This window comes from Megascapheus bottae, chromosome 18 (assembly GCF_031878675.1).
Source record: "Megascapheus bottae isolate mThoBot1 chromosome 18, mThoBot2.hap1, whole genome shotgun sequence".
NCBI classification, from domain to species: domain Eukaryota; kingdom Metazoa; phylum Chordata; class Mammalia; order Rodentia; family Geomyidae; genus Megascapheus; species Megascapheus bottae.
The window spans coordinates 40,056,875-40,081,523 of NC_143526.1; the positions used below are offsets into that span (position 1 = coordinate 40,056,875).

Here is a 24,649-nt window from a genome sequence, read left to right on the forward strand (position 1 = left end):
ACCTCTTTGTGCTCAAGGCTAGCACTCCACTTCTTGAGCCATGGCCTGGCCGCTATGGCACCCCACATCTTTCATGGGCCGTAGACGTGGGGGTGAGCATTTCCACTTCTCCTCTGGGAGCAGTGAGAGACCACGGGAGATCCTGAGTGGGGCACATTCTCACCAGAAAACTCTCCCTGCCAGGTTCTCTGCACACCCGGCTCTCAGGTCCTGTTATTGCTCCTTTTTCTTCTGGAAACTTCAAGATTAGAAGGTAGGGCAGACTCCAGCCTCTTGGAGCTCCAGCATTTTCTAGCTATGTGGCTGAGGGAAATGACCAGGTCTCTCTGAACCTCAAAGACTAAAGGGCTGAGGTCAGGAAGAAATGGGCATGTACCCCCTGACACCCTATAAATAGCAGGGGATGCTTCCCAGAATCAGTGGGGAATTGAAAGCAGTGTGCAGACTCAGCAAGGGGAAGAGAGCCTTGACCTGCTTTAGGCTAGGGCTGTTCTGGGGGCCAGGCGCCCTCGGGGGGCGGGGGGGACGGAAGGGGTGTGCCTCTGCCAGCTGAGGACCAGGAGCCCCTGGAAAAACGAGCCAAGGTCCTGGGAGGGTCCTGGCCTGTGACACAGGCCTCCCACTCCTGCTGGCTCATAGCTGTCTGACCTGGTTGTTGTTGTTTTTCTTCTTATTTTGTCAGTTGTGGGGCTTGAAGTCAGGGCCTGGGCTCTGTCCCTGAGCTTTTGCACTCAAGGCTAGCACCCCACCAGATGAGCCACAGTGCCACTTCTGGTTTCCTGTGGTGAACTGAAGAATTTCATAGACTTTGCTGCCCCAGCTGGCTTTGAACTTGGATCTTCAGCTCTCAACCTCCTGAGTAGCTAGGATTATAAACATGAGCCACCAGTGCCTGACCTGACCTTAATCTTGATAACAATTAGGTCCAGAGAAGCCCCAAGGGCTGTCTCGGATACCCAGGGGCCATAGCAGCTTCTCTGGTTGGTAGCCGTAGACACTGCTGGGGGTCACTAAGGGGGCAGGTCAGCCTGGCTGAAACTCCCTGTGAGGACTGTGGCAAAGGACGCAGTGCTATCTGGCCTGGCGGCCTGCATAGCCCCTCAGGACCACACCGGCCAGCTCCTGCGTGGACAGGACTGCTCTTCACATGAGCTTAGCCAAGGAAGGGAAGGAGAGAGGCAGCTGACCCCCCCGTAGTCTCTTTTCCACATCCTCCTGAAGCACTTCTGGTGTTCCTGGCACTACTGGGCTGGCACAGCACAGGCCCAGCTTCTGCCCAGTGGCCCTAGCATCTCCATAACACCGTTGTCTCTCTCTACTCTTCCCCCACCCCGCACTGGCAGCATCCTCATCACCATGCTACTAAGCTACCCAGGAGGCTGCTGAGATCCCAGGATCCTGGTTTGAAGCCAGCCTAGATAGGAAAGTCTGTGAGACTCATATCTCTAATCAACACCCGAGAAAACCAGAGCTGGTGCTGCGGCTCAAGCGATAGAGCACCAGCTATAAGTGAAAAAGCTAGGGGACAGTATCCAGGCCCTGAGTTCAAGCCCCAGGACTGGCAAACACACACACACACACACACACACACACCCATGTACACACTCACTGGTACTCAGCGCACTCACACAGTTGTATGATGCTCCCCTACAGTCCATTTCAGAGTATCCTCATCAACCCCAAAAGAAACTTGTGCCCATGAGCACTCAAACAGCACCCCCCACAATCTCCCATCAACCCCATGGGCCCTGCCCTTCAGTTCGTGTGCCTGTTCAGGGCATAGAAAGAGATCGTGTAGTTCGTGATCTGAGTCGGCCTGCTCTGTTACATACTTCGTTCCTTTTCATGGCCAAATAATAACCCACTGTGTGGACATTTATCCACTTATTTCATGGCTTTTACATTGCTTATCGCGCGCGCGTGTGTGTGTGTGTGTGTGTGTGTGTGTGTGTGTGTGTGTGTGTGTGTGTATCAGAGCTTAAACTCAGGTACCCTTGCTGGGCTTGCTCACTTATGGCTGGTGCTCTACCACCTGAGCCATGCCACCAGCTTAGCTTCTCACTGGTTCATTGGAGATAAAATCTCTTGGACTTTTCTGCCTTGGCCGGCTTTGAACCTCGTTCGTCTGGATATCAGACTCCTGAGAAGTTGGATGAGTCACAGGCACAGGGTTGTGGGTTGTATTTGGCTAAATATGCTGTGTGTAAGTGGGGCATTCCTTGTCCTCCACTGTCTTGACATTGGATAATACCTGGGAGTGGAATTGCTGTGTCACATGATGCTACAGTTTCTCAACATCTGCTCTGCTTCGGGGACTTGGCTAGGTGTCAGGGAACAATGGTTCCCAGCCTTTCAGATTTCTCAAGGCCAGAAAAAAATTAATTTGTTTCACTTTATTTTTTCCTCATTTTTTTTCTTTGAGCTTTCTAGGTAGGGTTCCTCCTCTTAAAATACACTCACGGCCTCCTCACACGCTTGTTTCAGTTGTCAGATAAAGTCTCATGCTCTTTTGCCTAGTGCTAGCCTCGGACCTCAGTCCTCCCACCCAGACCTCTGCTTAGCTGAGAGTTCAAGAATGTATTACCATGATCAGCTTTAAAAAAAAAACTTGAAAAACAAATAACTGAGCAATTGGTGCAAGATGATCTACTTTCTGTGTGACCAAAGAGAGTTTAGGGTAAAAGGGAAAAATTTTTTTTACTGTTACTTGCCCGAAAAAGCCCTTTTCTTTTCTTTTCTTTTTTTGCCATTCCTGGGGCTTGAACTCAGAGCCTGAGCACTGTGTTTGAGCTTTCTCAAAGCTACTCATTTGAGCCACAGCACCACTTCTGGCTTTTTTCTATGTATGTGGTATCGAGGAATCGATCTTGGGTCTTCATGTATACTAGGCAAGCACTTTACCATTAGGCCAAACTCCCAGTCCAGAAAGTCCATTTTAACCAATGCCAAAACCAGACCCCCCCCACCCCAAAATGGGGTAAAACTTTAGAAGATTGAAAAATTAAACTGCCGCTGGGCACAGTGGTTTATGCCTATAATTCTAGCTACTCAGGAGGCTGAGATCTGAGGATCGAGGTTCAAAGCTTGCCTAGGCACTAAAAAGTTTGTGAGAGGTCGGGAGTTTGGCCTAGTGGTATAGTGCTTACCTGGCATGCATGAAGACTCAGGTTCGATTCCTGATACCACATACATAGAAAAAAGCCAGAAGTGATGCTGTGGCTCAAGTGGTAGAGCTCTAGCCTTGAGAAAGTCCAGGACAGTTATCAGGCCCTGAGTTCAAGCCCAGGACTGGCAAAAATAAATAAATACATAAATGAAAATAAAAATTCATGAGACTCATCTCCAATTAATCACTAGAAGTGGCACTGTGGCTGAAGGGGTAGGGCAGTAGCCTTGCTAAAGAGCTCAGGGACAGTGCTCAGGCCCAGAGTTCAAGTCCCATAATCTACAAAAAAAAAAAAAAAAAGAGGAAAAAAAGAAAGAAAATTAAACTGCCTTGTTGTATTTTCTCCAAAGTACTGGGAGTTGGTAAAACAGAACAGACTCATCACAGTCCTCAGCATAGAGACTGTGTGTGTGTGTGTGTGTGTGTGTGTGTACATGTGTGTATGTCTGTGGATCTGAATGTCTGTATATGTACATCCATGTCCATTTGTGTTGTGTGTCTGTGTATATCTCTGCGTATATGTAGCTCAGTGTGTGTGGTGAGGGGTGTCACAGTCTCTAGCTTTATGGAATTGGGGATGCAGTCCTTTCCCTGGGGTGCTTTGCAGGATCTGAGCAGAAGGAAAGCAGTGAGAAACCAGAGGCAGAGAGAGCCCCACTCCTCTGGGAGAGCACACTAGATGGGCAGCAGAGGTCCAGGCACCTTCCTTCCTTCCTTCCTTCCTTCCTTCCTTCCTTCCTTCCTTCCTTCCTTCTCTCCCTCCCTCCCTCCCTCCCTCCCTCCTCTCTTCTCCCTCCCTCTCTCCCTCTCTTCCTTCCTCTCCTCCCTGCCCGCTGTGTCCTAGGGCTTTAACTGGTCTGGACACTGTCTCTGAGTTTTTGTTCCTAAGGCTAGTGCTCTTCTGTTTGAGCCATGGCACCGCTTCTGGCTTTTTTTTTTTTCCAGGGCCTGAGCACTGTCCTTGGGTTTTCTCAAGGCTACCACTTGAGCCGCAGCATCACTTCCAGCTTTTTCTATGTATGTGATACAGAGGAATCGAGCCCAGGTCATCGTGCATGCTAGGCGAGCACTCTACCACTAGGCCACACTCCTGGCCCCTTCTGGCTTTTCCTGGTTACTCGGAGATCATGGACTTTCCTGCTGGAGCTTGGCCCTGAACCGCGCTCTTCAGATCACCACCTTGACAGATGCTGGCGTGGCAGGCACGAGCAGCTGAGCTGATTTTTTTCCAGGAGCAGAGGGGCCTGCAATGCTGTGTCCATGACACAGTGGGCTGGGAGTGGCTCTCAGGGGACGCCAGCTGTGTGTGTGTGTGTGTGTGTGTGTGTGTGTGTGTGTGTGTGTGTGTGTGTAAACCTGTGCAGGTGGAGTGGGGTCACTTAGAGACAAAAGGAGAGGCCTGGAGGCAGGGGATGTCCCTCCCCAGGCTCCCCTGGGTAGAGGCAGGGAGGAAACCATCACCATGGAAGGGTCCCCCCTCTCTGTCCAGTGGGGCAGTGTGGGGACAAGTTAACGTTAGCCAGGAGAAGGTCAGGATCTTAGTGCATCCTGGGGGAAGAAGGTGGTGGGCACGACCAGTCAGTGCCAGCCCTTCCCTGCTCCCAGGGCACATCAATGGCCCAGTGCCAGGAGGCTCGGGAGGAGGCCAACCTCCCCCCACCCGTGAGAGTGACACCGGCCACTGGCGCCATGCTGCCCTCTGCTGGCTGACATATAAATGGCATCTAGGTGGAGGAAGGGTTAGTGGGCCTGTCTGAGAGGATGGCCAAGCTTGGGGGAGGAGGGTTGGTCACGGGAAAACGTCCCCTTGAGCTGGAGTCTGCAGCGTCTGTTCTCCCAAAGCCAGCTCATCCTGGTTTCCCTGCCCTGGTCAATCGTGTTCAAGTCAGAAACCTGGGGTCCCCTGGCAGGGTCCTTAATGATTAATTAGAGACAAAAGCCTCATGGATTTTCCTGCCTGCTTGAGCTGGCTTTGAACTTCCATCCTCAGATCTCAGCCTCCTGAGGTGTTAGGATTACAGGCTGAATCACTGGCACCCAGCTTCTTCCCTGGTTTGTCTCTGGTGGCTAGAAGAGGGCTCAAGAATCAGATATTGAATAGAAGGAAATATGCCTACTATGTGCCCACGAACACCTACTATGTGGCAGGGTGTTGCTTTATACACAGCAACTCAGGTTATCCTCACAAAAATTCTATGAAGTGTCATTATCCACCCCATTGTACAGATTAGGAAACTGAGGTCAGAGAGGTTGAGTCACTTAGTTGGGGTGGCACAGCCTGCAAGTAAGAAAGTCAGGGTTGTTTTTCCCATGGCAGCTGCTGAGACCAAGCCCAGAGTGAGGGAACCAGGATCCTGCCAATACAGTACCAGCAGCCTTTCTAGAATATTCTTTGGTGTTTTCTGAGCCTCATTCTCCAAGCTCCTGATTAGTTATGACAATGACTTACTGTTGTCCTAGGAAAGAGTCTTTTCTGCTTAAGTTGGTGAGTCGTGGGGTGTGTGGACTAGATTTTGAGGCATGCAATAGGAAAGCCCCTGAACGCTGTGACTCGAGATAGTTGTTTTCTGCATGTGAAGAAAAGTGCAGAGGTCAGCAGCCTACCGATCACGAGGGCTGCAGAGACCTAGCACCCTTGAATCGCGCTGTGCTCTGGGTGCTTTTCCCACGTTGCCTCATGCTCTAGCATGGTAACCTGTCACTGTGTCCGCTTTCTAGCCAGTAAGAGTGTCTTCTGGAGCGAGTATAACCATTCTACCAGAGTAGAACTCCTTGGGAAGGCGTTTAGATGCAGATGGTTTGAGAGGTACTTCCAGAAAACACCAATGGGGAAGTTGGGGGAGGAGGAAGAGGGAAGGAAGCTGTGATGTGAATCCTCTGGCCTGATCTGGGAGCAGACAGGACACCTGCAGGGCTGTGTGCCTGGCTTGACCAGCCCTGGCTGTGAACAGTGGGTCCTTCTGTCTGCCTGGGCGTGGCTGAATACACATCCTCAAGCAGCGAGCAGCAGCAGAAGCCACGGTCGCCACGGGTTGCATGTTGGCTCCCTAAAGGAGGCTGCTTCCCTGGGTATGTGGATGGTTCAGACCAGGGCTTGGGAAACAGGACAGAGGCAGAGATAATGTCTCCAGATGCAGCTCCGAAGAAGATGGAGGAAATGCAGTGAATGGGCGCCTGGGAGCCCTTCCCCCACCTCACCTGAAGGCAGGCATGGCTTGACTTAGTGTTCCTGGCAGGAGGGGTCATGGGTGGCTGTCAGGTGCCTACCACGGCTACCTTCCCTGCCTTCCAGCTGCCTGGAGCAACTCCTACTGCACCTCCTACTCCGACCTGGGCTGTCTCCTGTGGCCTGACTAAGATGGTGGACATCCCCCCACATCCCTGCACATACTGTCCCCCTGCTGCGATGGCCTCAATGGCTACACAGAGTCCATTCACGAGCTTTAGTGCAGATGGGTGCCTGCATGCATACGCACACACACACACACACACACATGTTCAGGTATGCACACACAAGCAGAACACAACCGACACGGATGGATGGTGACTAGATGGAGGGATGGATGGGTGGATGGACAGACAGAAAGACAAACAGGGACAGGCATTAGAGGGCCCTCAAAGTCCACACTTTCTATTCCTTAGTTGAGGCCCAGTGAAGCAGTGCTTCTGTTCTGAGCCTCTGCTGCCCACTGTGGGAGGAGTGGAGGAGTTGGGTTTAAGTTTTCTTGGGGTACACATAAAAAACACACTGTGGCAGGGCTGGGAGGGCAGCTGGGCAGTGACGCACAACTGTGCCTTGGGAGCTGGGACAAGCCATCCAGCGTGGCCAGGAGGATAAAGAGAGTCTGTATGTGATGGGAGAAGGTGGATGGCCAGCTGGAAAGCCTTGCAGGTCCAGCAGCCAAGGCCCTGAGCTGCTGCTGTAGCTCACCCACCTGAGACATTACTCAGAAGCAGGGGCCCTGGCAGTGGGCAAGTTCATTGACTTAGCGCTAGGCACAGCAGTGAGGCTAGACAACTGAAAATAGGTCTGTGTTTCTGTCTCATGTGAGAGCAGGCAGGCAAGCCCTCCAGAACTGGTGTGGCATCCCATAATGCCAGGGGTCTTGGCACCTTCACTCATCTCTGATGACACTGACTTCTGTTTCAAAGTTGGCCTTCTGGTCCAACAGAGGAAAGAGGGACTGGCAGCAGTGCCAGATAAATTCCAGGACATATCCAGTTGTATTTAAGGTTCATGGAAAACTTTTTTTGTGTGTGTTTTTTTGGTCAGTTGTGAGGCTTGAACTCGGCCTGGGTGCTGTCCCTGAGCTCTTCAGCTCAAGGCTACTGCCCTACCACTTGAGCCACAGTGCCACTTCCCATTTTCTGGTGGTTAATTGGAGATAAGAGCATCACAGATTTTAGTGCCCTGACTGGCTTTGAACCATGATCTTCACTCAGCCTCCTGAGTAGTTAGGATTACAGGCATGAGCCACCACACCCAGCTACAGGCAAACTTTTTCTTTTCTTTTTTTTTTTTTTTTGCCAGTCTTGAAGCATGAACATTAGACCTGAGCACTATCCTTGAGCTTCTGTGCTCTTGGCTAGAATTCTACCACTCGAGGCTTAGCTTCTCTTCCAGCGTTTTTGTGGTTATGTGAACATAAGGGTTGCATGGTCTTTCCTGATGGGCCTAGCTGTGAATTGCAATCCTCAGATCTAAGCTTGCTGAGTACCTAGAATTACAAGTGTGAGCCACTGACGCCCAGGTCAAACAACTCGTGTGTGTGTGTGTGTGTGTGTGTGTGTAAATCATACCTTTTGCATTGCAGTGGACACACATATGCTGACAAAAATATTTGCTGTTTTATGTGAAATTTAGATTTGGTCAGCATAATCATAGGCAGCAGCCAGCTGCTCAGGAAACACAGAAGTGTAAGCAGGGTGGGAGAGGACAGTGAAGTCACTTGGTCTCTGAGAGAAAATGTGAGACAAAGACTGCTGGCTTCACTGGTGACCCCAATGCTGTGGACTAGACCCCAGGGTGAGGATTTCTCATGGGGACCCCAGCAAGTCCGTACTCCAACAACTCCTGCGGCTGTCATCACTCTAGACAGCCACTCTCATCCCATCGGGCGTGCGTTACACTGTTTCTGGTGCCATGAACTAACTAAAAGCTGGGCTGTATGTCCTTATTTAAGCCCTTCTCTCCAGTCACTGTCATCACCAGGAAAGACAGGAGTGACCCATCATGTCTTCATGACAAGAGCATCATAGGGCAGATACCCTCAAATGAGTAGTTGTTCACAAAGATGGGGCTGTGCCCTGGAGCTGGGGGAGTCATCTCCTGGGGGCCTGATTGCTCCCCTCGAGTGATGACAGGGATGGCTTCTCCAGCACCCCTCTCAGAAGCAGAATCAAGACGATGACAACCAGGCTGCCTGTAATCGGGAGCCATAAGCTGCATCTACCTTTGCCTCTGCCCCTGGGTCTTCCTCGTTTAACCCTAATGCTCAGTCTGTTCCCTGAGGATAGCTGAAGATGATCTGAAGTGCCAGCTTCCCGTGGCATTATGCCATGCAATCTTTCTCTGCCCTGTTTCTTTCCTAACATTTAAACTCCATTAACATCTTGCCTGAATCATTTTCTTTCCAGACACAAGGATAGAGACAGAGAACTTCATTGACTCTCCTAACAATGGGAGCGCAGGGACAGAGACATGTGATGATGAGTGAAATGCAGAGAGATGGGGACCAATACAGAAGCAGCCACAGGACCTTTGTAGAGGCACCAAGTGGCAAAGAGCTGGGGACCTCAGAGGAGGGTAGGATAATCAAGCCAAGCCAGAATACCTTCCTCGTGAGAGCACAGGCCTCCAAATGCAAGGAGATGGCCATGTGCACCCAGGGATGTGCCAGCAGGTTGTGGGAAGGGGCTGGGTGGCTCACTTTCCAATCATCCCAGACATCGGGCACCCTTTTCCATAAACAAAGTCCTCCAGTAACTGTCCCGAGTTCACATGGGCTTACACACAAGAGTCATAAGGACCTGACGAAAGGATGAACCAAAAAGAAAGGCCATGTCCACCTTACCAACTTGATTCCAAATGCTCAGACACGGGGCAGACAGGAGGACCCCAGGGTCCCGGCCCGGGGGCAGAATTCCCCCACATGCCTCAGCTCCGGGTGGAGACGCCTCCGGGCCTCCGGCGGGCCAGGCGGCGGGAGACTTCCCAGCGGTGAAAATACACCTTGTCTTTCCGGGACCTTCCGTGGCCGCATTTCTGCAAACCTCGCTCTGCTCTTGGGCTGGAAAGGTGGCAGAGCCCTGGGCTCCTTCCTCAGTACGCCACCCACAGAGAAAGCCAGGACTGGCGCCGTGGCTCAAGGGGTAGAGCAAAAGCAGCTCAGGGACAGGGGCGGGTCTTCCTCAGCCGTCACTCACGCCCTCCCTCCCCTCACCCGCTTCCCGCCCGGCTTCGCCCCGCCCCTCCCAATTCGCCCCGCCCCACGTCAAGGCCAGGCCCCGCCCCCATCCAGAGACACGACCACGCCCCCGTCAGGGTCACGGGGTCTACGGACACGCGGCGGACGTAGCGGCCCCGTCAGTCACGTGATCACGTGACGCGCTCCAACATGGCGGCGCCGTGGGGCCGCGGCGTCGCTTCCTGACGGGGCGGCGCGGACGGACGCGGCGAGGCTGCCGGCCGGGACACCGGGCCCGCAGCCTCGCTTCCTCCCTCGCTCGTGCCGCCCGCCCGCGGGGCCGCCGCCCCCCCGCCGGTCGGGGCCATGCAGGAAAGCCAGACTAAGAGCATGTTCGTGTCCCGGGCCCTGGAGAAGATCCTGGCCGACAAGGAGGTGAAGCGGCCCCAGCACTCCCAGCTGCGCAGGGCCTGCCAGGTGGCGCTCGGTGGGTGAGCCGTCCCACTCGGCCCGGCCGTTACCCAGTCCGGCCCTCGGCCTCGGCCTTCCGGGACCTCCGCCCCACCTTCCCGCCTCCCCCCAGGCCCCGCGGGGCGCCGGTGCCCGGCCGCCCGGGACCGGCCCAAGGTCACCTGGCAAGCTGAGACAGCCAGGGCTGGTCCTGCCGCCGCCCTGCGCAGGGCCCTGGCCACGCTCCTCGCCCCGTTTCCTGGTTCTTCCCTCCCCTACTCCAAGTCCTTGGAGGCAGTTGCTCTGGCCCCGAGTGTTTCTCTGTACCTGGTGAGCAGGGCAGGCAGCCCAGCTGGAGTCGGGGGGAATTGTCCGAGTGGAGAGTCTTCTCATCATGCGGAGCTTTTCCCCTCACGGAACCTGCTTACAGGGCCATCTGTGGGCTCCTGGCGTGGCGCCGTGCAAGACGCATACCCCGTGTGCCGTGCACCCATATTCTGGGTGGCCCCTAAAATGTATGCTGGGCCCGCAAAGGAAGGATATTGTCCGCTCTTTTTTTCTCTGCTGTGCCTCTTGTACCTGGCATACAGTAGGTGCTCAACAATATTTGCTGGTTGAATGGACCAGCAGATTATGAAAGCAGAGAGAGAATCTTGCGAGGTGATGCCCACATCAGTCTTCTAGTTACCTGTCAAATGCCCACTGTGTACCAGGCCCAGTGGGTGGGAAACAAGACCTGCCTGGGAGAACTCATGTGCTAATAGAGCAAATGAATCTGTGTCTCTTTGTACCTGCCAATATTGGAGCTTGAACTTGGCCTGGGCACTGTCCATTAGCTCTGTGTGTGTGTGTTGGTTGTGCGGCTTGAACTTGGGGCTGGGGCTCAAGGCTGGAGCCACAGCTGCACTTCCAGAGTGTGTGTGTGTGTGTGTGTGTGTGTGTGTGTGTGTGTGTGTGTGTGTGTGTGTGTTGGTTGTGCGGCTTGAACTTGGGGCCGGGGTTCAAGGCTGGAGCCACAGCTGCACTTCCAGTGTGTGTGTGTGTGTGTGTGTGTGTGTGTGTGTGTGTGTTGGTTGTGCGGCTTGAACTTGGGGCCGGGGTTCAAGGCTGGAGCCACAGCTGCACTTCCAGTGTGTGTGTGTGTGTGTGTGTGTGTGTGTGTGTGTGTGTGTGTTGGTTGTGCGGCTTGAACTTGGGGCCGGGGTTCAAGGCTGGAGCCACAGCTGCACTTCCAGTTTTCTGGTGATTAGTTAGAAATAGTTTCACAGGCTTTCCTGCCAGGGCTAGCTTTGAACCAGGATCCTCAGATCTTAGCTTCCTGAGTAGTTAGGATTACCAGTGCCTTATGTCCCTTAACCTTTTTGCACAAGGCTAGTATTTCAACACTTGAGCCACAGCTCTACTTCTGAATTTTTGGTGGTTAATTGTAGATAACGTCTTACAAACTTCCTTTGCCCAGACTGGCTGGGAACCTTGATGCTCTGATCATCTGCTCTCACGTGTGTGCCACCAGGACCTGGTACATTAGGCGATTTTGAATTTTAGTGAATACTATTTGTTAACATAAAGTATAAGAGGAAGAAAGGAAATGCAGAACCAGGGATTTGCTTTAGAAACAGGATAATTAGGAAAATAATCCTTTCTGAAAATGTGACATGAGTCCAGTTGTGAAAAGCAGGAAGTGTTCACTGTGGGGAACTTGAGCAGTGCTCTGAGTCAGGAGGATGGGTCCTCATGAGCGTTGCTGTCTTCAGGCCAATTCAGTACCCCAGTGCTTTCCCATTGGATTCTGCGAATAAAGAAAAAAAAGTTTGATTTTCCTCACAAATTCAGTAAGTGGAAGGGATGCTTTTTTTTTGGGGGGGTGTCTTTAGTTTAAGATTGATTTCCCCGTTCTCTCTGCATTTGGTGTAAGATATAGAAAGAGTTCGCTTGCAACCTAGAAATTGACTTAATAAACTTTGCTTTTCCCTGTGAGGAAGATCAGCTTTTCTCAGATCTGTGACTCCCTCAAGGGTCAGGAACTGTAGAGAGAGTGATTGTTGCCTAGATAATCCAGAAGCAGTTGGTAGTCTTGTGAAATTCAGGATCTGTGGAAGAAATTCACTGCGATTGAGGTGTGTGTGTGTGTGTGTGTGTCTCTCTGCGTCTCTGCGCGTGTGCACTGATGCTAGGACTTGAGCTCAGTGCCTAGGCGCTGTCCCTGAGCTGCTTTTTGCTCAAGATAGAACTCTGCCACTTGAACCACAGTGGCACTTCTGACTTTTTTTTTTGTTAGTTTATTGGAGAGTCACACAGGCTTTTCCTATTTAGGCTTTGAACCCCCATCCTCAAATCTCAGCCTTCCAGTAGTTAGAACTATAGGTGTGAACAGCAGTAGGTTGATAAAGCTTTTCTGTTTTGATAATTAAGGCTGACTGTTGGTTAGGTAGAAGCCTGATGATACTGGGAACTCCACATTGAAGTCTCCCTGGACGCCCTTCTCTCTATGGGAGTTTCAAATTAGGGATTAGTTTTCATTTCTCCTTAGGACATTGTAGCATAAGGTTTTCACCAAGTTGTATATCACATTATTGGAACTTTTAAAAGTGTCAGCAACCTTAAAATTGAGACCTTATTTGGTACTCTTGGATCATATTTTTGCTCAAAAAGTTCAGATTTTTCCAACTCAAGTTGGAGGCTGTGTCTTGAGTATTTTAATAATGAACTGTGAAAAATGAGATAGACGGAAAGAAAGTGGACCACAGATTGTAGAAGGTGGAACAGTGGCCCTCTCTGAAATGAGCCACCACTGTGATGATGCACAGGGACCTCTGTGTGTTGACTTAAAGTGATCGGCTCTCCGGAGTGCCATGCTGAGAGTCATTACTGTGAAATGGAAAGACTGCTGGTATTTACAAACAGGACACAAAGTGCCTGGTGATCCGTTGCTTGGTAGCTCAAAGGCCAGTTTGTGTCTAGTAATCCCATTTGAGGAGAATGTCTAAGAAGTGTGGTAGAGTCCAGTGCGGCGGCTCTCACCTGTAATTCCAGCTACTCAGGAGGCTGAGATCTGAGGATTACAGTTGAAAGTCACTGCACTAAAGTCCGTGAGACTCTTACCTACAATTAGCCACCAGAAAGCTGGAAGTGGTGCTGTGACTCAAGGGGTAGGGCAGTACCCTTGAGCTGAAGAGCTCAGGGATGTAAGCCCAGAGTTCAGACCCCACAACCACCACCACCACCAAAAGAAGTGTGGTAATATAGTTAGTATCCTGGAGATGTCTGTGTCAGTTGTCTGTGTATGACATTAATTGTGTGTGCACACGTGTGTGTGTGTGGGGGGGGGTGTTGCGCTCCAAACTTGGGCATTGTCCTTGAGTTGCTTCAAGGCTAGTGCTCTACCACTTGAGCCACAGCTCCATCTCTGGCTCCGTGTGTGTGTGTGTGTGTGTGTGTGTGTGTGTGTGTGTGTGTGTGTGATTTATTGGAGATTAGAGTCTTACAGACTTTCCTGCCTGGGCTAGCATCCAGCTGCCATTTCATTTCTCAGCCTCCTGAGTAACTAGGATTACAGGTGTGAACCACCGGCACCCAGCAATTGTCGTTAATTTTAATAAGAGAATGGTGCAAGTTGCAGTGATTTATAGGGCACTGTTTCTGGCTGCATCTCCCCCAGCTGTAGCATGTTGTGGAATGGAGCGGGTCAGGGCTGCCAAGGCAATATGTCATGGACAATGTTAGAAGCTAGGAGCCCCGCCTCCTGGGGCCCGGGCTTCTTCCTTCCGCTTTCTGTGCTGAACAGGCTCTTTACTCTTACACATCTCCATAAAGATTTAGGTGACCTGTACAAAGAAGGTGGTGTATAGGAGATACCCAGTATAGGTGATTATTATTTCTGGTGCTGGTCCTGGGGCTTGAACTCAGAGCCTGGGCACTGTCTCTGACCTTTTTTGTTTGTTTAAAGCTAGCACTTTACCACTTGAGACACAGGTTCAGTTCTAGCTGTTATTCCAATAGTGAATTGGAATTAAGAGTTTCACAGGCTTCAAACCATGATCCTCGGATCACAGCCTCCTGAGTAGCAGGGATTACAGGTGTGAGCCACCAGCACCTGGCTACTGTGTTTATTTTCAGATGCAACAAGCCACAAAACTGGAAGTGCTCTGATTTGATGGGGTTTTATTTTATTCTTTAATTTTTGTTTTTGCTTCTTTCTGAGCCCAGAACTTTATGCTTACTAGGCAAGAGCTCTTCCACTTGAGCTACACACCAAGCCTTTTTAAATTTTGTTTTATTTTGAGATAGGATCTCAGCTGTTTTTGTTTTTTTCTTGTGTAGACAGATGCTAGGTTTTCTTGTTTATGCTTGACACACTGTATACCCAGCTTTTTCTGTGGAGTTGAGGTGGTGACTGGAACCACAATCCTGGGCCCTCTCAATAGCTGGGAGGACAGGGTATGCCACCATGCCCAGCTGTTGTTCTTAACATTGAGTCTCCAAGAGTGAGTTACTTCCGTTTGATTTGTACATGTAATACATAAGACTAATTACGAGACAGAAAGCCTGTGCTTATTGGCTGTGTTAATTTGCTAAGGTCAGTGAAGCCAGGGTTGTCCCTTGTGCAATCAGTGATATCAAGATGGAACAGGTTTGGACTAATGTCAGTGACTCACCTGTGTAAATACCAAAGGCACAGGTGACTGTCCAAGTGGAGAAGGCACAGGTGACTGTCCAAGTGGAGGAGAATCAAGGGCTAGTAAGAATGGTTATCACCCCAAGTACATTGCTCTTTGCTAATGAAGCCTTGACATGTATTCATGACCTCCAACCTTTCAGCCTGCTGTTGGGAAATATAATTACATTCCTACAATTTCCCCTTTGTAATTGTCTGATTTGAGACCTGTGTTTTCCCATGACGCTTCTTTAAATTACATGTCTACTTCTAAACTATATGGCATTTGGAGACTTGACAAAAAACTTTTTTAAGTTTTAAAATTAGATGTGGTAGCTAGGACCATGGTTCTAAGCTAGCCCAGGTGGGCTACCTACTGAATTCCTGAGATGGTACTATAGCTCAAGTGGTAGAGTGCTAGTATTGAACAAAAGACACCTAAGAACAACACCCAGGTCCTAAGCTCAAGCTCTATGACCAGCACACATGCAAAAATTAGATAAAATTGTCTGTAGTTTAACTAAATACACAAAAAAATTAGATATGGAAACATTTTTTTCTTTCTTTTTTGGTGGGTCATGGGGCTTAAATTCCTCCTGGGCACTGTCCCTGAGCTCTTCAGCTCCAGGCTACCACCCTACCCTTGAGCCAAGCCCTACTTCCCATTTTCTTGAGGTTAATTGGAGATAAGAGTCTTAAGTCCGGGGCCGGGAGTTTGACCTAGTGGTTAAAGTGCTTGCCTAGTATGCATGAAGACCCGGGTTCGATTCCTCGGTACCACATACATAGACAAAAGCCAGAAGTGGTGCTGAGGCTCAAGTGGTAGAGCTCTAGCCTTGAGAAAGTCCAAGGACAGTGCTCAGGCCCTGAGCTCAAGCCCAGGACTGGCAAAAAAAAAAAAAAGAGTCTCAAGTCCTTTTGTGCCTAGGCTGGCTTTGAAACATGATCTTCAGATCTCAGCCTCCTGAGTAGCTAGGATTACAGGCATGAGCCACTGTGCCTGGCTGGAAACATTTTTTTTTCCTGTAGTTTAACTGAATTGTTTTAACAATCCTCTCCACATGTGGGCACATATGCATGCAGTCACATACTAGAGATGTATTATCTGAATACATTAATTTGCTGGGTAAGGGCCAAATGTTTACTGACTGCTGCCATCTCAGTTGTCAGGAAAATTGTAAATATATATATATATATATATTTCATAAGTAGCTGAATGATTTTCTGTACTTACTTACTGTGTGACATCTACATTTCTGAGTTCCCAGCATGGAGCTATCCATGTGATAGGTTCTCACTATTATTACGCCGTAGAGCCCCACAGAAGTTAAGCCAATTGGCCAGGGTAACTCAGCCAGGAACTGATGGGAATCCAGGGTATGCACCAGGTGGTGTGGGTTGAGTCCCACATCTCTCATTCCTATCTGGCTCCTGGCTCCAAGCACGTTCTCGTGTGTAAAATATTCGATGAAGCCTTTGCAAACAGTTCCTATACTAAAAGGGAAGTTTCATTGCGGACACTGTATTTTCTGTAGCTGAATTTGACATATGTGTGAAAACCATTAGTCAAAAGATCACGGCTTCTCCCCCCACCCCACTTTCTGGAACTGTGTACTGCATATGTCCTTGGTTTAAGACTCAGGAGATGGCTGGAACTATGGCTTAGTGGTAGAGTGCTTGCTTCGCATGCACAAATCCTTGGGTTCAATTCCTCAGTACCATATACACAGAAAAAAGCCAGAAGTGGCGCTGTGGCTCAAGGGGGATAGAGCACCGATCTTGAGCAAAAGAAGTTCAGGGACAGTGCCCAGGCCCTGAGTTCAAGCCCCAGGACTGGCAAAAGAAAGAAAGAAAGAAAAAAAAAGACTCAGGAGAAATGAACACATCAATGGCATTTGACCTGGCTGCATTTGAGCTAAGTTTTCCTGATGCAGCAGTGAATGCCATCCTGGTAATCTTGGGGGTGATTTCTGTTTTGGGGATCCTCTGGTGATGGGAAACCAAGTCTCAACAGCAGTATACTCACAGCTCACACAGAGAAACAGCTACAACGACTGTCCTAGTTGAAAAGTTTTGTAATGCTTTTTCAGGAGAAAGGAGGTTGTTCTGGCAGTATTAATTCAGTTTATTGGATTGTGTTTTGTATTTGTTTTTGGTTGGTCATGGAGCTTGAACTCGGGGCCTGGGTGCTTGAATTCAGGGCCTGGACACTGTTCCTTAGTTTTTTTACTCAAGGCTAGTGTTCTGCATCTTTGGGCCACAGCACTACTTCCAATTTTCTGGAAGTTAAGTAGAGATAAGGGGCTCATGGACTTTGCCATCAGGACTGGCTTTGAACCTCGATCCTCAGATCTCAGCCTCCTGAGTAGCTAAGCTTATAGATGTGAGACACTGGTGCCTGATTGTTTTGTTTTTAATGCAGGGTCTCACATTCACTTGGCTTGTATGATATGTTCATGCTATGCCATTTGAGCCACACCTCCAGTCTGGCATTTTGCTAGTTATTTTGGAGGAGACAGACTCTTCTGCACAGGCTAACTTATGCCTCCAGATCTTATTAGCCTCATAAGTAGCTAGGGTTTTCAGATATGAGCAACTGGCACCTGCGCTATTGTTGGTTATTGAAAAGAGTTTATAGGTTTGGTAGAAAATTTATTCAAAGCTGAGTTTGAAACTTTGCTTATTGCTAGATCTATTTCACTTCTTTGATCCTTGGATTCCTAAGATAACTGTAGGACTTACCTAATAGGTAAGTCTATTTTCATGATCAAGTGCACTAGAACAGCAAGTGACTGACAGACCCAGCACAGGGCAGAACCTCTGCCATAGTGCAGAGGCCTTGGTGGTGCTGTCTTGAAGACAGAATTGAATGGGTGCCTTTCATTGCCCCCACTGGCACTTGGCTTATGGACATTTTTGGACATCTCCAACATTGGCAGGTGGCTGTGTCCAGCCCTTGTGTGTCTGGGATAGGGGAGCCACCGAGGCAGATCTGGAGAAACCAGGAAGATTGATCTGATGTAGGAGAGTGAGAGCGGTGGAAATGTGTACCTGAGCCACAGGAACATGGAGGCCTCTATATAAATAGCTCAGAGCTGTGTTTCTTCTCACCATTTTCTCCAGGCTTTGGGGCCTGCCAGGAAGTGACTTCCTTTCCAGTGAAGTTCTCTTAGAAATGAGTTTTACGTTTGCTGATTCATTCCTTGACTCTTCCTGTCAGAGATTTGTTTTGGTTTACTGTCTTGGTGACATTCAGATTTTTTTTTAGCATGGTATTTTGTTAGGTTTTATAATTTAGTGGGCGAGTACAGGCTTCTGGTGCTGGGACGTCAAGTTCTTATGTGTTTCCTCAGTCCAGCCCTCGCTGAGCATATCTGCTGCTCTGTATTTAATCCCTCGTGAACCAGGCCAGTGTGACCCTCACTCAGAAGAGGTTTAGTTGGATGTCACACCTGGTGTCAGGATGCAAGGGGAGCAGACCAACATGCATCAGGTTCTGATGGGGTCTGGTTCAGTCACTGACTACTCAAGAAGTCCAGAGGGAGAGGCCTAGCTATGCTTGGGCATTGGAGGGCTGAAGGCAGCTTCCTTGGGGAGGTTAGCTCTGAGGTCTGAGTGATGGATCTGCAGTAAATAGGTTGGTCAGACACAGACCAGCGTCTGATGTTTAAGCAGAGGGAACAGCCTGAGCAATGCCCCTGAGGCAGAAGGTCGACTGAAAGAGGTCATTGTTGGTCAGAGCTTGGCAAAAGGGGAGAAGTATTTAGAGCCCTACCCAGCTGATCCTTGGAAATCTTGGTGAGAGGTGTGAGTTTTGGGGTAGAGAAGTGTTCAAAAGAGTTTGGAACAGGGAAGAAGGTGCTGGGATGGCCAGGTTTGAACTTTGAAAAGACCAATTCTGAACATGTGTCCAGAGTATCTTAGAGGAAGAACAGAGGGATTGCTGTCCTGTAGGTGAGGTGACATGGGAGTAGAGTGTAGGTCTGGTTAGGAAGCAATCCCGGAGGACATGGAGCTGGGCTGGGCTGGGCTGGGCTGAGCTGAGGTCATTGGAAGGGAGGCTTCTGGGACTGGGACTTGCTTTCTGCTGGATGGTGCTGAGCTGAAGGAGGAGCTAGGTGGAGTGGGGAGGAGGCAGATGTGGGTTGGTTCTGCCTTTGAAAATGGAATTAGTCTGTTTTTTGTATTATAGTGCCAAACACCCAGGAGAAACAACTTCAGAGAGGAAGGATTTATTTCTTTGGTTGTTTTTTGTTGTTGTTGTTGTTGTTGTTGTTGTTGTCATTTTTCCCCTGCTTGAACTCAAGTCCTAAGCACTGATCCTGAGCTTTGTTTGCTCAAGGCTAGAGCTCTGCCACTTGAGCCACAGCACCACTTCTGGTTTTTTCTGTGTATATGGTACCAAGGAATCAAACCCCAGTCTTTGTGTGTGCTAGGCAAGCACTCTACCACTAGGCTAAACTCCCAGACTTTCTGCCCAGGCTGGCTTTGAATTGGGATCCTCAGATCTTAGCCCTTGAGGAGCCAGGATTATAGGCATGTGCCACTAGTGCCTGGCTAAGAAGGCTCATGGTTTTAATCCTTTGTTGGCCTGAGGTAAGGGAGCACTTCATGGAGAAGAGGTTGGGATGGAGCAGAGCTGCTCACCTGTGGCTGCAGGAAGCAAGGAAGGGAAAGCTACACATTCAGTGGCACCTCCCCAAGTGACCTGCTGGCTTTGACCAGGCCTCACCTAATGTCCTCCAGTGTGAACTCATCCACAGATGAAGTTGGTGTTCTCATGATCCGATGACTTCCCCTTGGGTCACAGATAGGGACAAGCATTAGCGTGTAAGCTTTTGGAGGAACATGGCTCACACAGGCCACCACACATAACAAGCATGTTGCTGAATGGAAACCGGAAGAGAGTTGTAGGGTAGCAGTGTCTGAGAGGAATCGTGCAGGGGAGTGGGGAGGAGGCCTGGGCTGGGCCTCCAGCTTTTCCTGGCTGGGTGGAAGAGTGTCAGCAGTGGTGCCAGCGCTGGCTCAGAGACAGGTTGGAGGCGGAGGAGAAGATGGGGAAAGTTGTGACTACAGCACTGGCCAGAAGTGTGAGGTCAGCAGTCACATGCCAGGGAGATCAGGGCGAATGGAGATTGTCATCACACCTGTCAGGTTTGGGGACATGTGGGTTGAGGTGGTATGCTGAAATAGTGGAGGAATGGGGCTGTCAAAAAGATGTGTCCCCTTGCTTTTCTTTTTTGGAAAGTAGAGGAGGCTTGGGCTTATTCAAACTCACTGGTTTCTGCATGGAGGGAGGAGCCACTCCAGGGACCCTGAGGAGGCGGTGGGGTGGGACAGGCAGGGGAGAGCTAGGCTGTTTGGAGAGTCTTGTGTCATAGTGGTGATACAAGAGGGGAGAAGGGATTGACTGAGCACCCCCCCCCCCCAGGCTGTGGGTGATGGCTTCTCTCACCTGCCAGCCAGCCTGTCCTGATAAGTGAAGGCAGCTCTCAAGTAGATGCTAGTGTGGTCCTAGTTTGGGATTTTTCTGGAAGACCCAAGGTCAGAGGGGTCATTGGTGGCTGTTGGTGGCCTGTCCTTCTTGAAAAGGCCCCTGCGAATGGGACCTGTGGTGGAGCATGCAGCAGGAGGAAGGCTGTGGAAAGTCCTCTCTGGGAGCACTACAGTAGAGAGGAGGCTATGGGCAGTGCCCCTGCTTTCAATGGGGACATGATTCCCCGTGTAGAAGAGGGGATGAGAGGAAAGTTTGTGTCGTGGGGAGTGATGTAGGATTTGTGGCAGGATTGCCGATGGCGGGCTGGTTGTGGGGTTGGTGAGGATTGTTGATGGGCTCATCCTGGAAGGAGAAGGTGAATCTGAGCCCAAGTTGTTGCTAAGTGGGTCTGGGTGGCTGCTCCTGTAGGCAATCAGGACATACAGAACTGAATTCCAGGAGGACTGTGGCTTTCTCCCTGCCACTACTTCCCAGCCTGGGCGATTATTGCTGCCTCATAGCAGGTGGGGGGGCACACTGGTAAAGTGTAGCAGGTAGGTGGGAGCACCTCTCTGGGCAGTCCTCTTCTCCTATTCCTAGACTCTGCGTGTGTGTGCGTGCGTGCGTGCGTGTGTGTGTGTGTGTGTGTGTGTGTGTGTAAGTGAGGCTGTGGCCCCCTGGGATGAAGGCTGCAGTGAAGGTGTGGTGAGTACCAGTCTTCTGTGCCCTGTCAGGCGTGCCAAGCCTGCGATCCTACTCTTTCGCTTTTTCCCTTGGCCTATTTCCAGCAGTGATACTAGAGATTTTGCACTCTCATTGACTCTTATTTTAAGATAAGAGCAAGCAACTGCCGTTTACTGACTGCCCACTATGTGCGAGCCACTGCCTTCTTCACTGATCCAACAAGGTTTTCTCATGGAAGGTCAGGAGTGGTTCCCCCCCCCCCCCCCCGCCTCCTGTCCTGCCAGTTCCATCCAGTTTCCAGACTAGGAAATCAAGATTCCAGGAGGTGGTGCCCCCACCACCCCACATCACTCTGCTAACAGATACCCACCAGCTCTATCTGTGTCTCCTATGGGCAGCACCGATAGGCTAGCTGTGTGGTCCCCAGCACACACTTCTCCCTCATCCTTCTACTTATTAGTGTTCTCCAAAGTTATTCATATGACTTGACCATTTTTAGCCTGGCATCTACCTACAATGGATACTTCCCCCTGGCTGAATCCCATCATAGCTGGTGTGCAATTATAAGTATATAAGCCACTAGCATCAGGCTGCATTGATTCTTTTCTTTCCTTCTTTACTTTTTTTTTTTGGTCAGTTGTGGGGCTTAGACTCTGGGCCTGGGCACTGTCCCTGAGCTCTTCAGCTCAAGGCTCTCATGCTACCCCAGAAGCTATAGCCCCACTTCCAATTTTCTAGTGGTTAATTGGAGATAAGAGTCTCAAGCTGGCTTTGAACTGTGATTCTCAGATCTCAGCCTCCTGAGTAGCTAAGATTACAGGCGTGAGCCACCGCACCTGGCTTGGTTATTTTCCAAGTTTTATTTTTTTGTCAGTCTGGGGCTTGAATTCATAGCCTGGACACTGTCCTTGAGCTCTTTTTGCTCAAGGCTAGCAGTCTACCAATTTGAGCCACAGCACCACTTGCTGTTTTTCTGGAGATAAGAATCTCACAGACTTTCCTGTTCAAGTTGGCTTTGAACTATGATCCTCAGATCTCAGCCTCCTGAGATCCTTGGATTACAAATGTGAGCTATCAGTGCCTGACCTGCACTATTTTTTCTTTTTGTCGTTTGTTTATTTTGTTTTTGCCAATCCCAGGTATGAGCTCAGGGCCTGAGCACTGTCCTTGGGCTTTCTCAAGGCTAGAGCTTTTTATATGTATATAGTACTGAGGGATTGAACCCAGGTCTTCATGCATGCTAGGCAAGCACTCTACCACTAGGCCACGCTCCTGGCCTGCACTGGTTATTTTTTGAGGTACTATGTTACTTTATATCTGAGCCTGCTTGGCCTGTGATCCTCTACTATGCTTCCCCATGTCATTGTGTACAATCATTGTGCTTCTCTGTACCCACCAGAGCAGATGTGTGCCCCTGTGACCAGCTTTTGTTGAGATGGAATCTTGTGAACTTCCATGCCCAGCTGGACTTGAACCATGTATCTCCTAAGCAGCTTGATTGCAGACTTGAGTCAACACACCACCTTGCTTCCCCAGCTCTTTCTGTTTGGGTCTCCTCATTAAAATCACTGGTTCACAGCAGAGGGAGTTTCTTAGGGGATGTGCAGCAGTGTCTAGAATCATTCAGTACTTCCTAGCATTTGGGAAATTGAGGCCAGAATATCTCATGGTTGAGGCAGGCTCCACCTAGGAAGATCCTATCACCAAACAGCACAAACACCGCAGAGTGTGGAAGAGCTACTGGCCCCCAACAGGTGGAGGCCAGGGATGTTGCTATGCACCCAGGGTGGCCTCAGAATAAGAGATTCTCTACCCACAGATTCCAGCAGCACCGGGGTTGAGAAACGCTGCTGTAAATAAGATGGAGGAGGGGCCGGGAGCATGGCCTAGTGGTAGAGTGCTTGCCTAACATGCTTGAAGCCCTGGGCTTGATTCCTTGGTACTACATACACAGAAAAAGCTGCAAGTGGCACTGTGGCTGAAGTGGTAGAGAGTTAGCCTTGAGGAAAAGTCCAAGAACTCAGGCCCTGAGTTCAAGCCCCAGGAATGGCAAAAAGAGAGAAAGGAAAAAAAGATGGAGGAAACAGCAATACTCCCTCCTAGATTTGCTGTGTGTGTCAACTAACCTAAACACACAGCAACTGCCTGCAATAGCTGGGATTACTGCTGTGGTAATTTAGTGGTTCATTTCATATCAAGATTTCATTATTTCAAAATCTCATACAAACATTCTTCTAATCATCTCCAAATACTATATTGTACAGTTTTCTTATCCATAAATGTTGTATGCTCCTAATGTGCTTTTCTTTCTTCCCCACCAGATGAGATTAAAGCAGAAATAGAAAAGCAGAGGTAAGCAATAGCGCTCTGTCCTTGCTGAAATGGCACGAAGGGGTAGGTCATAGTCAGGATAACCCATTTCCTGTTCTGCTCCCCTGGTTCTTGCTGGGCATGCAATAGAATCTGTTTCTGAACAGGTTACTGGTGTGATACTTTTGTACTTACTTTGAGGGAAGGCTAATGAAGGTCAAGTGAATGCCTTGTATCTCTTCTTGAGAGAGACAGAGCGCTTGCCTAGTGCTTGCTTAGGCTTGAAGTTGGCTTGCTCTGTGAGTAGTTGCATTTTGGAAATACAAGACTGACATGGCTGCCAACAGATTCTATGTGGGATACTACAGGCTCAGCATGCAGGCCAGAGATCCTGCACTCCACACACGGTACTGGTTTCTTTCTGTAGTTGAGTTGTCTGTGTCTGCTTTGATTAACTGGCCTCGAGATTGAGTTTGGAGGCATTTTTAAGTAAATGATCACAAGCAGAATGGGAAGTCATAGTGAAGAGTAGAGAAAGCAAGTTTTTTTCATTTCCCCTTTCGGCCTTCTGTTTTTTTCCAAGGCTCGGCGCTGCAGCCCCACCAAAGGCGAACTTCATCGAAGCGGACAAGTATTTCCTTCCATTTGAGCTGGCTTGCCAGTCCAAGTCCCCTCGCGTGGTCAGCACATCCCTTGACTGCTTGCAGGTACCACGTTTTAACTTGATGGGATAGTGGGATTCCCTCCCAGCCTTGGAAACCTCCCTCCCTCTCTTGCTCCCCTAGAGCCTTGTTAGGGCTGGCTCAGGTGACCAGAGTGTCCCTGGAGGTGGAGAGGAAAGAAGAAGGCTATGTTCTTTTTGTGAAGGTCTTATGAAGGCAGGAAGAGAGGTCTTCAGCTAACATATTGGCTTCCCCAAAATGTTTTCATTTGTTATTCCCCTTTTGTTGCTCTTTTTCTAAGGGAAAAACTAATAGCATAAGAGTATTAGATTACACAAAGCCTCTCTCTTGACTCATAAAATTCTTAGTATCACATGTAGAAATAGATACTGTCTCATCTTGTTGGTTTGTAGTTTTGTTCTTAAAGTTGCTGTGAGCATGAGTGTGTGCTGAACCAAAGCTCCTAGAAGTACAGGTTTAGGTTTCTGCAGTTTTCCAGTCATCATGTTTTGGTTTTTTTTTTTGTTCAACAATCAGCATAGAATGGTTCTCTGTGTATTTCTATTTGTTTATATATTGTATTTTTATTATTATTTTCAATCATGGGGCTGGAACTCAGGGTCTGAGTACTGTCCCTGGGCTCTTTTTGCTCCAAAGTTTGTGCTCTACTACTTTGAGCCATAGCATTATTTCAGTTTTCTGGTGGTTAATTGGAGATGAGAGTCTCATGCAGTTTCCTACTTGGGCTAGCTTTGAACTACAATCTCTCTCCTAGCCTCCTGAGTATCTAGGATTACAGGCATGAGCCACTAGCGCTGGGCTATATATTTAAAAGACACC

The 24,649-nt window shown here is 49.5% G+C and overlaps 1 protein-coding gene across 3 annotated transcripts in view; it reads left to right on the plus strand.

Annotated features, from left to right (window-relative positions):
* Positions 1 to 9,794: 9,794 nt before the first annotated feature.
* The window catches only part of Arfgef2 (ARF guanine nucleotide exchange factor 2), a 73,182-nt gene continuing 58,327 nt past the window's right edge, over positions 9,795 to 24,649 (plus strand). For 2 of the 3 annotated variants that reach the window (XM_090352495.1, XM_090352496.1), the window contains exons 1-3: positions 9,796 to 10,060; positions 23,159 to 23,189; positions 23,731 to 23,854. In XM_090352495.1, the coding sequence (XP_090208621.1) occupies positions 9,940 to 10,060; positions 23,159 to 23,189; positions 23,731 to 23,854 (276 nt within the window). In that variant the 5' untranslated portion in view covers positions 9,796 to 9,939. Of the gene's footprint in view, positions 10,061 to 23,158; positions 23,190 to 23,730; positions 23,855 to 24,649 lie in introns of all 3 variants that reach the window. The other variant, XM_090352494.1, reaches the window with a different exon arrangement.